The sequence below is a fragment of the Equus asinus genome, chromosome 16 (assembly GCF_041296235.1).
Source record: "Equus asinus isolate D_3611 breed Donkey chromosome 16, EquAss-T2T_v2, whole genome shotgun sequence".
NCBI classification, from domain to species: Eukaryota; Metazoa; Chordata; class Mammalia; order Perissodactyla; family Equidae; genus Equus; species Equus asinus.
Window position 1 is genome coordinate 44,669,322 of NC_091805.1, and position 15,782 is coordinate 44,685,103.

The following is a 15,782-nucleotide window of genomic DNA, read 5'->3' on the forward strand; positions in this document are numbered from 1 at the left end:
GTCTAGCATTTCACTTCAACAAAATGGTCAAGTGTTAGTCTCTACAAAAAATTTTAAAAACCAAAACACTCCAATACAAATGCCATTATTTCCACTACAGTTGGAGAGCACCACCTAGAGATGAGAAAAAAGTACAGAAAAATTCATTGGTCATGCATGCCATAATACTTCCTAAGATTTTTAGCTGAGGCAGTATTTTTACAAAGTTTATACTAAGAAACACTAGTTCCTAGGGATGTTAATAGAGATTATAAAATTAAAAAAATTTTTTTAAATTAAAAATGATAGTTTAGTCAAATAAAACAAGGAAAAGCTGAATTAAAGTTAAACAGATTTCTTTATTGTGGGACTTCTCAGAATAACAATGGCCAAAATTAATTAAGTGTTCACTCTGAGCTAGCTACCATGTTGCTGCAAGCTTTTACACGCATTATCACATTCAGTCCTCATAAATCCTATGAAGTTGATACTATTATTATCCCCAGTTTACAGATAAATAAATTAGGGTTTAGAAAAGTTAACTTGCTCAAAGTCATGCAACTAAAGTGATGGTTGGCCTGGCTTCAAAACCCTGTTCTTAAACACTCCAGAGAAGATAATTGGCAGCCTATAGGCTAAATTCAAGACAGAGATAAATTTTTAGTCCACCCAATGTTGCCAAGTATTGGGAGATTTTATATAAAAACTTGTATAATAAGGTTCTTTGGAAATAATTTAAAGAATCGGAAGATCTGGTAATACTGGTCTGAAGTCTATATGGCAACAATTAGCTTTAGTCCCTTTTAGAAGGAGCATGCGCTGTCCAGATTACCCAGTCCTCAAAGTAAATAAGGAATTTAATTCTTACACTGCCCATTTCACTCATTTTTGTTACCCAGCTGGGCCCTGCAGGTATTTAGTTCACAACCTACCTCCCAGCCTCTGCCCCCTATACAATAGTCTTTTATATGCAAATGAATACTGCCAATCTCTAAAAGTGGAGAGGAAGATGCAGTGTTTTTCCAAATGCTGAACACATTTTGAGAAAACTGATTATAAGTATTTATAATTACTGCAACCATATAAAGAGATTTGATCTTTAGATAAATACCAAAGCATGAAAGCAGTGGAAACTACTTACAAATATTAGTCCTGATATCAAAGAAGATGTCCCTGTAAGTGCCACATAGAATTTGGGTGTCAATGAATTTAAAAATACTGTCACTGCCAAAAGGAAAAAAAAATCAGTTTAAAAAAATGCAAATTCAAAGTACTCAAATTACACATACGCCAGGTACCTTTATGAGTAGAGGAACACAACTGGTATTAATACCTAGTATGAGATTCACTTGAGAAAGCTGTAATTTTTTAAAAAGCTATTCTAAATTCCCATTGTATCATATCTTAAAAATGCCTTCACACATGTAAGGGTAGAATTTTACACTGTTGATCTGTTAGACAGTTATGTCATTTTGATAATTTAGCTTACTTTTGAGAATAAAACTAAGAACTCATAAATCATAATTTAGACAAGAACCTTTGCAGATCTATAAGGATAAGCTAAATAAACATCCTGTTACAAAGAAGGTTTAAAACCACTCCCTAATGATTTTGGTGAGATACAAACAAGTGTTTCAAATTAGAGGGCAGCAAACAATGTATGTGCGAGGTATGTCAGCTAGAGAGGCAAAATAGCCCAAAGACAACAGCAACAAACTGAGAGCTCCCTGGGCCTGACTGACTGAAAGCCTGGACCAGATTCGTCAGTTCTAATAATTGTCTGATAAATACTTTGGGTTTTAGAAAGAAATAAAAATCTATAATAGTCAACTACTCTCATCTAAATGGTGTATTTAGATAATGTAGAGAAATAAATGATAAACCCAATTAATAACATTTCACTGAGCATACAAACCACTAGTAAGCACTTCATTAACCTGTTACAGAATTAGCTCTTTCAGTCTAGGAAGGCCAATTTATTTAGCCTGTTTTAGTGTGTTAGTCATCTCCAAATTTACATAGTACCTATGCGCTAAAAAGTCCAAAATATTTCAGAACATTATCTCACAGTCTTTCATGTCATCTCAAAGAATACAAAAGCAGATATTCGCCCTTTTCTTGCTACGGAAAAATAAACCACAGTACCGATAGTTCACAATCATCACACAACAGAAATACTTCCATCTTGTTCTAAGGTTGCCGCTCAGAACTTGAGTTGAAATATTGTAACGACAGGGTAAGAGGCCCTGGCTCTCATCCACTTAGTCTCGGCTGCGCCTAAGGGACAATATTTGCAGAATCCACGAGGATCATCACTTCTTACACATCTTTGTATCTTCAGGCTACATAGCAAGCTCTCTATAAATGTTGAAAGAACTAAGGAAAGAACCTCTGCTGTTCGTGTCTTTCTTTCTCTTTACTTCCTGCACTGTTCTCTTTTATTACTCAAGATAAAGCCTAAAGCAAAGAACAGACAAAAATATCATGAAAACGGTTTCTCGACAGAACTATTTTAAAACATGAGAATAGTTGGCTAAGATCAAGGCATTTTGTTTCTTTTAGATCTTTGAATTACAGAAGCGCTCCTCTTTGTCGTCTGGGTGCGGGTACTCTCAGCTGAGCGGCGGGAGACTCAAAGAACGGTTTTTAAGGGATCCTACCAACGGTAGGGGGTGTATATAAATTCTGCATCCAACTCTGAAATTGCTCTCATCTGTCCTACCACCTGATGCTTGCAGTTTCTCAGGTGGCTCTTCCTCGGGCAAACGCGGACAGGAGAGAGGGCGGATCTTAGCTCTAGGGAGGAGCCGGCAGCGGCAGCTCAGGTTTGACAATCAGCTGCGGGGTTGCGGCCCAAGAGGCAAGAACCCACTTGGTCGCGGACCACCAACTCATTCTCCGACGCCCTCCAGTGACTACTGAGGATCTCTGCCCTTTGGCCTTTGCCCCCGGCACCTCTCCTGGCCCCGCCGCCCATCCCCGGGGAAGTCTGGGCCTCTCACCCGCTGCCAAATTCTCACACAGCCTCAGCGGGACCCTCAGAGCGTAAAGCAGCCCCAGCCCCGCCACGAACCACAGCGAGGCCCCAGTCCCCGCCAGCCCGGCCCGCAGCCGCTCCCTCCAGCCCGGCGGCGGGCTCAGGCCGGGAGCAGGTGCAAGAGGTGAGGCCGCCGCAGCCGCGGCTTCACCCAAGCCGTCACCGTCCGCCATCTTGCCGCTCCCTCAGACGCCGGCAGCTGGGAGGGGAGGGCAGGAAACCGGGAGTCGGGAATCCTGGGATAGTGGCGGACCTGAAGTCGGCCTCTGTGAAGGCTGAGCGTTCCAGGGAACGGGGAACCGAGAGGATTTGGAAGGTGGAGGAGCGCGCTAGGACGGGGGCTACCCACTCCTTCGAAGGGCGGGAAGGGGCGGGTAGCGGCACCTATTCCGGAGGAAATGGACCGAGATGTGAACCCGGAATGAAGTGTTTTTGCTTCCCTACGAGTGAGGGTCACTTTTCACCCCATTCCTGGGGTTGGAAAAGCCGCCGATCGTTCCAGGGGCAGAACAGCCCTTAGCCCTTTGGACTCGGCTGCCATGGAGATCACTGGCACTGGGAAAACCTATAGGAGTAGCAACTGCTATTTGGTCGGATGGAGCTCATGCGCCAAGAACAGTGAAAACCCGCTCCCAGCGTCCAATAGATGAATGCGGAAATAAATGTAACTCATTGAGAAAGATACTAGACTTAAAATCATTTAAGGCAAAGCCGACTTCCTGAGGCGTGGGCGCCCAAAGCCAGCACCCCCGCCCGTAACTGACATGGCGCGCTCTCGGTCGGCGTTTCCGGGCGGGTCCTTCCAACGGCCCCTGCGGTGATTCCATCACTCGGCTTCCTTCCCGGCTTGCCTCGCGCCGGGGCCGGGCTGGGCCAGAGCAGCCCAAGATGGCCGACTTCGAGGATCGGGTGTCGGATGAGGAGAAGGTAAGGGGTCCGCCTCTCTCTCCTACCTGGTCACGCGACAGGGAACAGGGGCCCGGCCCGGCTGCGGTGGGAACCTTGGCAGCATCCCCAGGAGAAAGCAGCTTCCTGGCCCGTGTTGGTATACGCTCTCCGCAGTCGGGACGCTTCCCTCTTGAGGGGCTTTACTTTGCCTCACGGTGGCTCCAGTTCCCCGTTCCTCAACTCTCTTTTCCTCTGGGGCCTGAGGCACAATCCAGTGGCCTTTCTACAAGAGAGGAGACTTTCCCTTTTTAATCCTAACTGGACTCTCTTCTGTAATTAAGAGGGGGCCATGGTGATGTCGCGACGTATCAGGAAGCAGTTATTTTACCCGCCTTTAGCTGTTGGGGCTCACCCCATCCCCCATTTTTTGATATGATTGAGGCTAGTTTAGGGCGAGTCACTTCCTGGTCAGGGTGGCCTCTTAACTTCCCTTTTGCTCCTCCTTCCTCAGGAAGTGATTTTGCTGTCACGACTCCTCGACAGGGAAAGGTCCCCATGTGTTGTCTGCCTCTCCACACATCCATCTCTTTTGTCACATGCTATCGGCTGAACTAATTCACAGTAATAAACGTGTAAGCCCCAGGACATTTGCTTCAGAATTTGAACACCACTCTTTTCCCTGTAGGCACCCCCTTGATTGATTGTATGTACAGACGGCCCCGCGGTGCCTCCGTCCACTGCGTCTTACATCCTATCCTCTTTACGATAATTTTTGAAAAACAGTTTTCGACGTCTTGTTAACAAATCAAGAATAGCCAACGGATTTTCTTTTAAAACTCCAGAAAGGCTTTATATAGCACATAAACCTCATGTTAACACTTTCAAGTCTAGACAAAGCATTGTGCCTTCTTTGATGCGCCACTGTGGTGTCTGATTATAGTTGAATTTGCCAGTGTGTAATTTGTATCCTTATTTCTTAAAAAGTGTCTTAAATACAAAAGTGTATTCTCCTTTAGATGCAGTAATTTTTTTTTTCTGGCGACTGCACACTTAACAGTTTGTCAGGCTTTTCGGTAAATAGGTGATTTTAGGATCTGTAGAAATTAGAATGATTTCACTAGATGACTCGTTAGAGGACAAGAATTATGCCTTTTGTTTCCACAGTGGTTGTTACAAGATGTGCACCCTGGAGTGCTCTGTAAGTGTATCTGAGCTGTTTCTTTTTTTAATAAAAGAGGTGGAGGTGTCAGGGGGCTGTTTATGATCCATGAGTCCTCTGTACCAGATAATTTGATACATCATACCTAAATATGGCATGCCATTTTGAAATGCTGAAGAATGTGCTAAACACTCACAAGCCATTGAACAACATTTCAGCATTAGATTTTCTCTTCCTTGGAAATTCTCATAGATGTATAAGATTTAGGGGCAAAAAAAGCATCTTACATGTGAACTTATGCTGGAGAGAAAACTATAATAAAATGCTTATTCTAAGGCAAATAGTTTTGATTCAGATGAACTTAAGTTACGGTGAAGACTGTGGGATAACAAAACATTTGTTAGCTCAGCTGATGGTCCACTTATTGTAAGCAAAAATATTGTTACAACACTAATTCACTAATGATTTAAATAACAATAAACGTAGAAGTTTATTGTGCCCAAGCGATACATTACCAGTGCTGTTGGGTTTTTGACTTTGACATGAGGTTAGAATGCCTTTTCTTTAAACTTCGGAAAATATGTATATATTTCAAAGTGCAAATTAAGATGTGTTTGGATCTTAACAGTGTTTAAATTAATAACTTAATAGTCTTGATTTTATAACAGCAGATCTGTGACCAGGTTCCTCTTGTCTCTCAGCCTGCTTCTTTTGTTAATTTTAATAATGACATAGCAGGCAAATCATAATTAGTAAGGTAAATCGACTGCAAGAAAATATTGGTGAATCTCATATTCAGTAAACAGTTTTTAGATTAACCACATTGTCTTCATTAGTGTGGATAATTAAGAATATCTGATACAGTAAAAATCTTGTAGGATAAATACATGTGATTTGAGATTACGGAAATTTTGTTGGATCCTTATTCCCAGACAGAGATGAAACCCATCTCTCTCTCTGTTGTAATCTCTAAGTAAAAAGAAAGGGCTTTGACTTGTAAGATTACTTCAGTTCTCCTTCAACTTCTTACCTACTCTGCCTCCTTTTCCTCCAGGCTCCTGATTCCTTTTAACTGAATTCAAGAATTGAGAAAGTAGTTTTCCAGCAAGATTTCTTGATGTGAATATTTTAGTATTCATAAGCAATGTGACCCTTAAATGAGATTCTTGTCCTATAAAACTTTCACAACCAAGACACTAATACAAGGTATTTTAAGCCTTAGTTTCTATTGATTCTTCCTTGAGGGAACTCTAGTTTCCTTTTTTTCTCTCTTTTTAGCTAAGACTCAACTGCATTTGATTTATTTATTTTTTTAAGGTGTCTCTGTCGTGATTCTGAATATAGTTTAGTACTCCTTTTTATCTTTGTAACATTTTCTGAAAGCAGTGAACCCAGAGTTGAATTTGGTGTGATGGTCTTTGATTTCCTTGCAAGTATTTCTGTAAAAGCTGGTAAGATCAACCATGCTCATAACTAACTGCTGAAGTTTTTATCACTTTATAAAGAGGAAGTTGGGTTTGTTAACTTCTGCATTGTTACCTGAAATGGTCATGATGAACTGCCTAAATAAAACAGGAAGTTGAAAGTGTGATAACTTGCAGAAATAAATGCTTTTAGTCTTATCCTCGAGTTCGGTTTCTGAGAATGAGCTCTACTCCTCTAGGTACTTTGACTCCTCAGTTACTTGGTTGGAAATACTTAACAAGACCAAAATGACAAGATACCATAGTTAGGAAATTTGAAATATGAGATGAACTGCTTGTTTGGGTTCTTTACACCTTGTGTTTCCTTTATTTCATGATTCAGCGTTTTTTTTTTTTAAGATTTTATTTTTCCTTTTTCTCCCCAAAGCCCCCCGGTACATAGTTGTATATTTTAGTTCTGGGTCCTTCTAGTTGTGGTATGTGGGACACTGCCTCAACGTGGCCTGATGAGTGGTGCCATGTCCACGCCCAGGATTCCACCCAGCGAAACCCTGGGCTGCCGAAGCAGAGCACAAACCCAACCACTTGGCCATGGGGCCAGCCCCTCAGCATTTTTAAAACATAAATGCAGAGAGAATTTTAGGGCTGAAAAAAAGTATAATTAGCATATTTTTCCCTTCAGCCTAACTAGTAGAATATTTATGTAATACTTCAAAAATACCGTAAATGAGAAATGGATCTGTATGCTTTAAGTTTAGACAATGATGTATGTCATGTTTAAGGCACTTTTTGAGAAACAGGTTTATCAAAATTAGTTAGGAGAGATGTGGAAAATAATTGTAAATAGATGTAGAAATTTGAGGGTTCTGTTAGAGTTCATGAAAAATATTTATACTTTAAAACTGGATTTCCTTGATTATATATTACTTCCTTAATTTAGAATGACGTAAACTCTAAAGCTTGTTTGCCATGGGGGTATTTTCTAACAAGTCTTCGATTGGTATCAATACTGCCATTCTTTTATCTTTCCTTCTTTTTAATTAGCTTTGCCAACTAGTATTCATATAATCTGTTACAACATCCTTGGAAGGAGCCTAAAGCCTAAGCAGGTGCGAACTCAGCTGCCAATCTTTGGTTAAGAGTGTAGGTTTATTATCATTTCTTCTAGAACATCTAGCTATTTTATTAAGACCAGCCTTAATGCTAAGCAAAACAGTGTAATTTGTTAGAAAATTCAGAGCCCAGGTTGGTCTGATTCAGAAGCTATGCTTTTTTTATTACAGTTTTTTTCATGTAACCATGAATGAAAAAAATAGAGTAGAGTCATCTATTTAATGAATTATAAATGAGGTATTGTGATGTAGTGGGAGAGAGTGATTCTGAGTGTCAGGAGATTTGGCCTCTCCTTACTGTGCTTTTAGTCACCAGTATGATTTTGGAAAAATCTCTTACCTCTGTGGCCCTCAGTTTTCTTCTAAAATGGGGAGGTAAGGGGAATTGGATCAAAAAAAAAGTTTAATGTACTTTTTTGAACTTTAGTAAAAAAAAAAAAAAAAAAGCAAAAAACCTCTGTTTTAAAAATTGAAACATTAAAATGTTCCAGGAGTCGCTGTCATTGTCTGCTTTTACACATTTGTTCTGATAACGAAACTGAATTCCTTGCTAACTGAAACCATGTCTTTTTATCTAGTGCCTAGCATAGCACCAGGTATACATAGTGTAGGCACAACCTATTGTGTGAAAGAGAGCAATCAGTCACAGCTTTATTCTTTCTCCTATTTCCCCAGCTCGTGCTCCCTCATCCCCCCAATTATTTCAGTAATCTCTAGGTATTTCTTGTGTTCAGGAATGTGTCCACACTCTGAGTGGCTCTGTGGGCATCCATCGTGCCTGAGCATTTGCTGCCGTTACTGGTGCTCTGTTGTACCACTGCTGGGAACATTCTACCCACCTTGGAAGCATCTTCCTAGGAAATCTCATAAAGCTGCAAAGCCTTATACTTACCAGAATGACTATGTATATATACTCCGAGCCTTGCAAAACCTTTTATGAAAGTATTTACTTCATCTACGGAAAGTCTTCTCCTTTAAAGCTCAGAAAAACGCACACTATAGGATCAGGTATCGTTTGCTCTTTTGTCTCGTCAGTGCACACACTTATCTTCTTGCAAAAAAAAAAAAAAGTTAAAAGTCCTTATATGGATCAGCTTCTGAAAATAAAAATCCTGAATAGGGGAAATTAGTCATGATACTGAAGACAGTTTGACTACTTGGGGATTTCTGAACTAGGTGATAATTTTCATATACACTTACTGTTATTTTCCCTTCTCCCTTTATCAGAACCTCCTGCTAACCTCTGCATTTCTTTTCATCCCACCGTCTTGCTCTTTTAGTCACACAGGCTCACAACGTTGGCATCATGTTTTTCGCCCTTAGCCTCTCATCTTGTGTTCGATTAGTATTCCGGTCCTGTAAATTCTTCCTTCCTGTCATTAGATTCTGTTCCTCCAGTTCCATTTCTTTTTTTAAAAAATTGTTTTAGGTATATAGGAACCATAATCACATGCTTAAAATTAAAATGATAGGAAAGGACATGAGTAAAAAGTCCCCTTCCACCCCTGTTTTCCAGCCACCCAGTTCCCTTGAGAGGCAGCCAATATTACCAGTTTCTTTTGTATCTTTTCTGTTCTATGAATGTACAAACAGACAGGTAGACTTTTCACTGAACAATGTGTCTAACCTATCCACATTCCTTCTACCATTGTCTTTATTCAGGACCTTTTCTTATGCTTGAATTATGTTTTTAACAGCATTAATTGTTCTCTTTGCCTCCAGCCTCTCCTTTCTTTGCACATTTTCACTAATTTCCCACAGTTCCTTCACAGTACTAAATTTTGAGTGGTTTATAAAATTTATCTTTACTATAACTGCACATACATATTGTTAAGGCAGTGTCTATGAGATGGAATGTTTGGTTGAATGGATCATATGATGCATTGTAGGTCACAGTATAACTTATAAATAAGAAGACAGCATAGTGCCAAACTACACCAAAGAAAGGTTGTGGGTGTATTGGAACATGAGAGAACTTTGCCTTGTGAATTCTTGGTTTTGCATCTAGGTAACACCTAAGTGCTTGTTATGTACAAGATACTTTATGTATTAACATGTATTCATCTCAAAACATCCCCACAGGATAGATACTTATGTCATCTCCATTTTACAGTTGAGTGAACAGGCATATTTGAGGTTAAAAAAATATGGCCAAGTGTCCAGAACTAGTATTAGTAGCACAGATACAATGCTGACAGTCTGCTTCCAGACCTGTGCTCCTACCCACTTTGATTCCTTTGAGGAGATGGTAGGTAGTGAGTTAAGATAGCAAACAATTTTACTGAAATAATGGCACAGCCCTAAAGAGCAGTCAAGTTTAATGACATAGTAACATGGATGCTTCTGTAGACACTGAAACATTGATGTTCTCTGGTCGTGACTGCATTATAATTACTGCTAAATTAACTGAGTGCTCTTTTGAGCTTCTTTACTTCAAGTATGCTACTAAGAATTCTAGTATTTAAAATGTTATAAACTCAAGGTGTTGCGAAACATGACTTGAGGAGTTTAAAGATCATGAAAGTCCTCATGACAAGGGCAAGGACACTGTCTGTCTTCTTGGGAACCTTAGGGTATGACAGTACCTTAGAATGTTACTGCCTACAGTAAAATCACCTGTGTTTCTTTCAAAAGCAGATTTCTGGGTTCTGTACTAGACCAGCTGAATCAGAATTTGGGGGGACCAGTGCTCAGGAATCTATTTTTATTGTTAATAAGCTTCCCAATAATTATTGTGCAGCTTGAGAATCACTATCTAAATCTTATTCCTCTGCCTGTTAAGCTCAGAAGCTTGATTCATCAGGATATTTAGACCAGATCTCTCAGGGACAAACTCACATTAGGTAGCCTGATGAAACTAATGTAGAAAAGGAGAATAACAACTAATTTAATAAATACAGAAAGGATAAGATTCTTTTTCAGGTAGGTCAGGCACATGGGAAATCAAATTATAATCTTTTCGCAGTTTAAATGTAGAGTCAGAACCAGGGAAGTTAACCATGCAGTCTAACATTATCATGGCATTTTCCTCCATAGTAGGGATATATACCCAATACCAAAACCACATCAGGTCTTTGGGTAGGGCACCCTCTAACTTTTAACAGCAGTGGACATCCTTTCTCTAGGCAGATTTTACAGGACTGAAAGGAAGCCCTTATGTATCAAAAATTTGCATATGACAGCTTCTCCTGCAGTCTTTCCCTTCTTGGTTAATGACATCTTCATTCTTTAGTTGCTCAGGCCAAAAAATTTAGTGTCATCTTTGATTCCTGTTTCTCTCACAATCTGCTTATGGTCCATTAGCAAATCCTGTAGGCTCTGCCTTCAGAATTTACCCAGAATTTGACTGTTTCTCACCACATCCTTATTCCAAGCACTCTGAAAGAAGCCACTGTGATTTCCCACCCAGATTATCATATTAGCCTTCTCTCTGGTCTTCCTCCTGCTGTTGCCTCCCTACCAGCAGTCTGTCCTCAGCACAGCACCCAGAGTGATCTGGTTAAAAAATGTAAGTTGTAACAATGTCATTCCTCTGCTCAGAATCCTCTAGTGGCTTCCCATCTTCTTCAGAATAAAAGTTCTTGCCCTGCCTACAAGTCCCTACATGATCTATGATTTTACCTCTTTAACACTTACTTCTCTGACTTCATCTCCTACCTCTTCTTCCCTGGTCCTCTCTGAGCCACACACTCTCACTTAAAGCATCTTTGCATTTCCTCTGTTCTCTGGAGTTCTCTTCCTTCTATATCCCTCACTTCCTGCAGATATTTAATTAGAAGTCACCTTCTCAGTGAGGCCTTCTCTGGTCACCCTATTCAATTCCAAAGCCTAACATTTCATAACCTCTTTCCCTGCTTTATTTTTTACTCCTTAGCATTTATTACCAGCTAGCATACTGTGTAGTTTAATTTTTAATCTTATCTATTGTCTCTTTACCCACTAGAGTGTAAGTTCCACTAGGACCATATACTATTGAATCACTATAGCCTAAAATAGCACCTGACACATAGTAGGCCTTCAGATATTTGTTGAATGAATGAGTGAATGATTCTTGGTTTGATAGCATCTGTCTTGATTTCCTAGTTAACTCTTAGAGAACAGACTGATTTCCAGGTTTTATGAAGCCATGTTGATGGCTCCATTACTTCTGTAATACTAACATTAATTTTTATTAATGGAGCTTCCCACTCAGAAAGCGTCAGCAGTTCTCCATTACCTGTAGAGTAAAACCAGACTTGATATTAGCATAACTACTGCCATCTGACTCATCTTATCTTACTCTGCCCTTCTCTTTTATTATCTCCAAATAAATCTTCTAACTGGTCGGCTTAGAAAAGGCTGTTTTTTCCCCACCTTTTTTTCATTCTTTCCATCTCCTCATTTGTAATGCCCTCCCTCTTTTCCCCCCTACTGTCTAAAGCACTTGGTAGAGTCCAGTTTAGATCCCACCTTCCCCTTCCTTGTAGCTGGCTTTCACCAACCCAACCCATATCTGTCTCCTTCCTCTTAAGTTCTATGATATATATTATATTATTTGTACTACTGATTTGGCAGTTTTGCTGCTTTAAATTATAGTCATTTTTAAATAATTGACGCATCTTTATTGAGGGCTATTATTTGTATAAATTGTTTTGCTATCAGTGGTAATGTATACAAAGATTTGAAAAGCCAAGATGCTGCCTGTATGCTTGTCTTACGTTATTTGTGTCCATCATATTGATTTGCACTTAATATCAGCTTCAGGTAGGGGTTCTCAGCCTTGGCAGCACATTGGAATCATCTGAGGAAGCATTTAAAAATCCTGATGCCCAAGCCCTATCCCAGATCTGTTACATCAGAATCTCTGTGGGTGGAACCCAGGCATCAGTAATTTTAAAGGTCCCTAGGTGGTTCTAGTATATAGCTGACATTCAGAACTGCAGGCTTAAGGCAAAAAGGCTTTGTTGGAATTTGTTGGCTTACTTCTTTCACTATTCTCCTTTTTGTCTTTATCTTTAGTACTCAGTGCCTGGGACCCAATAATGTATTTTTTGTTTTGTTTTGAATGAATGAACAAATTGGTAAATACAAAGATCTGAACTTTTAGAGAAGATACGTTACTCAAAATTCAGTAACATCTAGGCATTTGCTTAGAGAAAGAAAGTTAAGTATCTGCTATGTCTAAGTTCGTCTCGTGTTAGTTACCTCATTGGATTCTTAAAACAGTCCTAGATGCAAACAGATATTTTACTCACAAATGAAGAAACTAAGACCCAAGCAATTAAGTGCTAAACCTGGCATCTGAAACCAGTTCTGACTCCCAATGATTTTGAAGAAAAAATAAAATTGGTAAAAAGATACACCTTTAAGTTAGAATACCATAACATGTCAGATATGCACCAGAGCTTAAAAGCAAAATACTTGTTTCCCACTGCTCTGTTTCTATCCGGCATGGGCTCTCACTGCTGAACTCTACCCTTTTGAACTTGGCATTTGCATCATTGCTCTCTGGCACCTGAATCTAACGGTGTTTGGTGTGGATTTTCCCCTAATTTCTTAATTTGGTCCTATTTCCAAAACAATACTCATTGTATGTGGCCACTTGAAACCCTTTACCTGTCTGCCCAGTCACCTAAGGTAGGAGATGAGAGTTTGTGTATTTTAACACATTCAATCTCCTAAGCAGTAAGTTGCTTATATGATCTTTTCATTCATTTTTATCTTCTTTTCTAACTCATTAAAACATTGTATCTCAGATTTTTTTACTTCTGTGTTCTTCATCTAGACATTTAGGCAGATCCTCTAATTAAACCAAGTGAGGTCCTTTCCCTCCTTCCATATGTATAGAAATGCTATTTTTCGTTTAAGATAAGACAACTTTTTTAATCTTCACTGAGATTGAGCCAGTACTTAAAATTTTTCTGTTTAATAGTTGATGACTTAAGGCTTACCACTTACTTTGAACTTCTAAATGAACACTTAAAATGTATACTTAGAAATCTTTTTATCAGCATTTTGTGTGTCTTATATTAAGAGAGTCCAGAATGAGAACTAAGGAAGGATTTTCTTTTAACTTGGTTCATAGAGAAGTTGTAAATTAAAAGGGAATGGTTGGGAGAGATAACTAGAAAATAAAATGGGAGCTGTTTTTTTTGGTTCTTTTTTGTATGTTGTAAATTTTATGCTTAAGTATGTTGCTTTTGTATACCATTATACCAAATCGCAAAAAATACACTGATGAAAGAAAGAAAAAACTTTTCTCTGTTAAAGAAAAAACTTTTCTGACACTTGTTAAAACGATAAGAAGACTTTATTCAGTACTTTTGCTTTAGAGGAGAGAGAAGAGTTCAGCTCCAAATAAAGGAGACCTCTGGGGATTTTTAGCCAGTAAGCAGAGTGAGGGGTCAGTAGATGAAAAACTACTCAGAGGAGACATCAAGGGTAGAGAGATTCTTGCTAAACTGACCTAACGGGATTCTTGCTAAAGGTACATTGAGGACTTATACATCAAAGGTGGGAGATGAGGACCTTGATTAGTTATCAAGGGTAATCAGATATCAAGAGTAGGGAAATTCTCACTAAACTTGACAGGGTCCTTAAGACTGGGCTAGGCAGGCTGTAGACAGGATGGAACCAAGAACAAAGCCTAGTTGAGAAGAGGACTCGGAGGAGCCTGACTAAAGTTAGGTCGAGGAGAGAGTCTTTGGCACTCTGTGTGTGTTAATTAGTTTCATAAATCTTCAAGCAATATTCCTTAAGCGTTGGTAGAATTTTTAAAAATGAAATTGCTCTCCTTAAAACAAACTTGCTGGGGCCGGCCTGGTAGCGCAGCAGTTAAGTTTGCACGTTCCGCTTCTCGGCAGCCCAGGGTTCACCGGTTTGGATCCCAGGTGTGGACATGGCACCGCTTGGCAAAAGCCGTGCTGTGGCAGGCATCTGACATATAAAATAGAGAAAGATGGGCATGGATGTTAGCTCAGGACTAGTCTTCCTCAGCAAAAAGAGGAGGACTGGCAACAGTTAGCTCAGGGCTAATCTTCCTAAAAAAAAAATTAAAAAAACTTGCCTGCCTTCCCTACCTATTTGTCTGTATTTGACAAAACTTGTAATTGGTTATAATAGAGAAAAGGGTTTCTAAGAACTATTTAAAATGGCTTTTTTCCCCTAAAAGATTGACACCTGAGCTAACAACTGTTGCCAATCTTTTTTTTTTTTTCCTGCTTTATCTCCCCAAATCCCTGCCCCCCTACTCCCTCCCATACGTAGTTGTATATCTTAGTTGCAGGTCCTTCTAGTTGTGGTATTAAAATGGCTTTTAAAAGAGTAAACATAAAGCAAATTATTTGAAAGTGTCACCATGTATTTTTCATAATGTTGATCCTAATTTGAGACATATTTTTATGCTTTTTAAGCCTTAGCCCTTATTGATAATAATGTTAAATCAAAATAAACTATATACCTCTAAAGTTTTGTTTCTAAGTGCATTCTGAGTCTTTATAGTGTCTCCAAGTTTAAACTGGGAAAGTAATATTTAGCTTATTTGAAATTTAAAAAAACATAAGTAACAGTAAATTTTATTTGGTGAAACCGGTATTCCGTTTGGTCCTGGAGATCATTGAGAATATATTTTTTTCCAGAATTACAGCCCCAAAATAAATTCTCACTAGCCTCTGAGAACCTCAGCCAACACGGGTTTTGCTTATTTGATAAAGACACTGAAACTGGAATTCTAGAGCTAGTTTGATACTGAAATATATGCATCTCAGCAGCTTGGAACTTACACCTATTAAATCATTGCCCCAGACAATTTATTGTTGGTATACTGAAAACCTTAGAACCAGACTGAAAACAATGAACCATGTTGAAGCAACGTGTGTTTTTTAAAAAGTTATTTTCTTTCCTCTTTTCAGAATAATGTCCTAGAGGGAGAGGGATGAATAAGCAGAGCACAGAGGATTTTTAGAGCAGTGAAGACACTCTATGTTACTATAATGATAGATACATGTCATACGTTTTTCCAAATCCATAGAAATGTACAATACAAAGAGTGAACCTTGATGTAAACTGTAGGCTTTGGGTGATAATGATGTGTCAGTGTGGGTTCATAGATTGTAATAAATATACTACTTTGGTGAGGATGTTAATAATGTGGGAGGCTATGCACATGGGGGTCCAGGGAGTGTATGGGAAATGATTGTATGTTC

The 15,782-nt window shown here is 39.3% G+C and overlaps 2 protein-coding genes across 6 annotated transcripts in view; one reads left to right on the forward strand and one right to left on the reverse strand.

Moving 5' to 3' along the window:
- Nucleotides 1-4,358, reverse strand: part of ST7L (suppression of tumorigenicity 7 like) — a 62,773-nt gene extending 58,415 nt beyond the window's left edge. For 3 of the 5 annotated variants that reach the window (XR_006514961.2, XM_070487047.1, XM_014837223.3), the window contains exons 1-2: nucleotides 2,982-3,189; nucleotides 1,121-1,203 (exon numbers count right to left, since the gene is read on the reverse strand). Coding sequence is in view for 2 of the 5 variants with exons in the window: in XM_070487047.1 (XP_070343148.1) it covers nucleotides 1,121-1,203; nucleotides 2,982-3,189 (291 nt within the window). In the remaining 3 variants the exon portion in view is untranslated. Of the gene's footprint in view, nucleotides 1-1,120; nucleotides 1,204-2,981; nucleotides 3,190-3,269; nucleotides 3,384-3,969 lie in introns of those variants that run through there. The other 2 variants (XM_044749549.2, XM_070487048.1) reach the window with 2 other exon arrangements.
- Nucleotides 3,381-15,782, forward strand: part of CAPZA1 (capping actin protein of muscle Z-line subunit alpha 1) — a 46,117-nt gene continuing 33,715 nt past the window's right edge. The window contains exon 1 of the mRNA XM_014837230.3: nucleotides 3,381-3,943. Coding sequence (XP_014692716.1) covers nucleotides 3,905-3,943 — 39 coding nt within the window. The 5' untranslated portion in view covers nucleotides 3,381-3,904. The remainder of the gene's footprint in view (nucleotides 3,944-15,782) is intronic.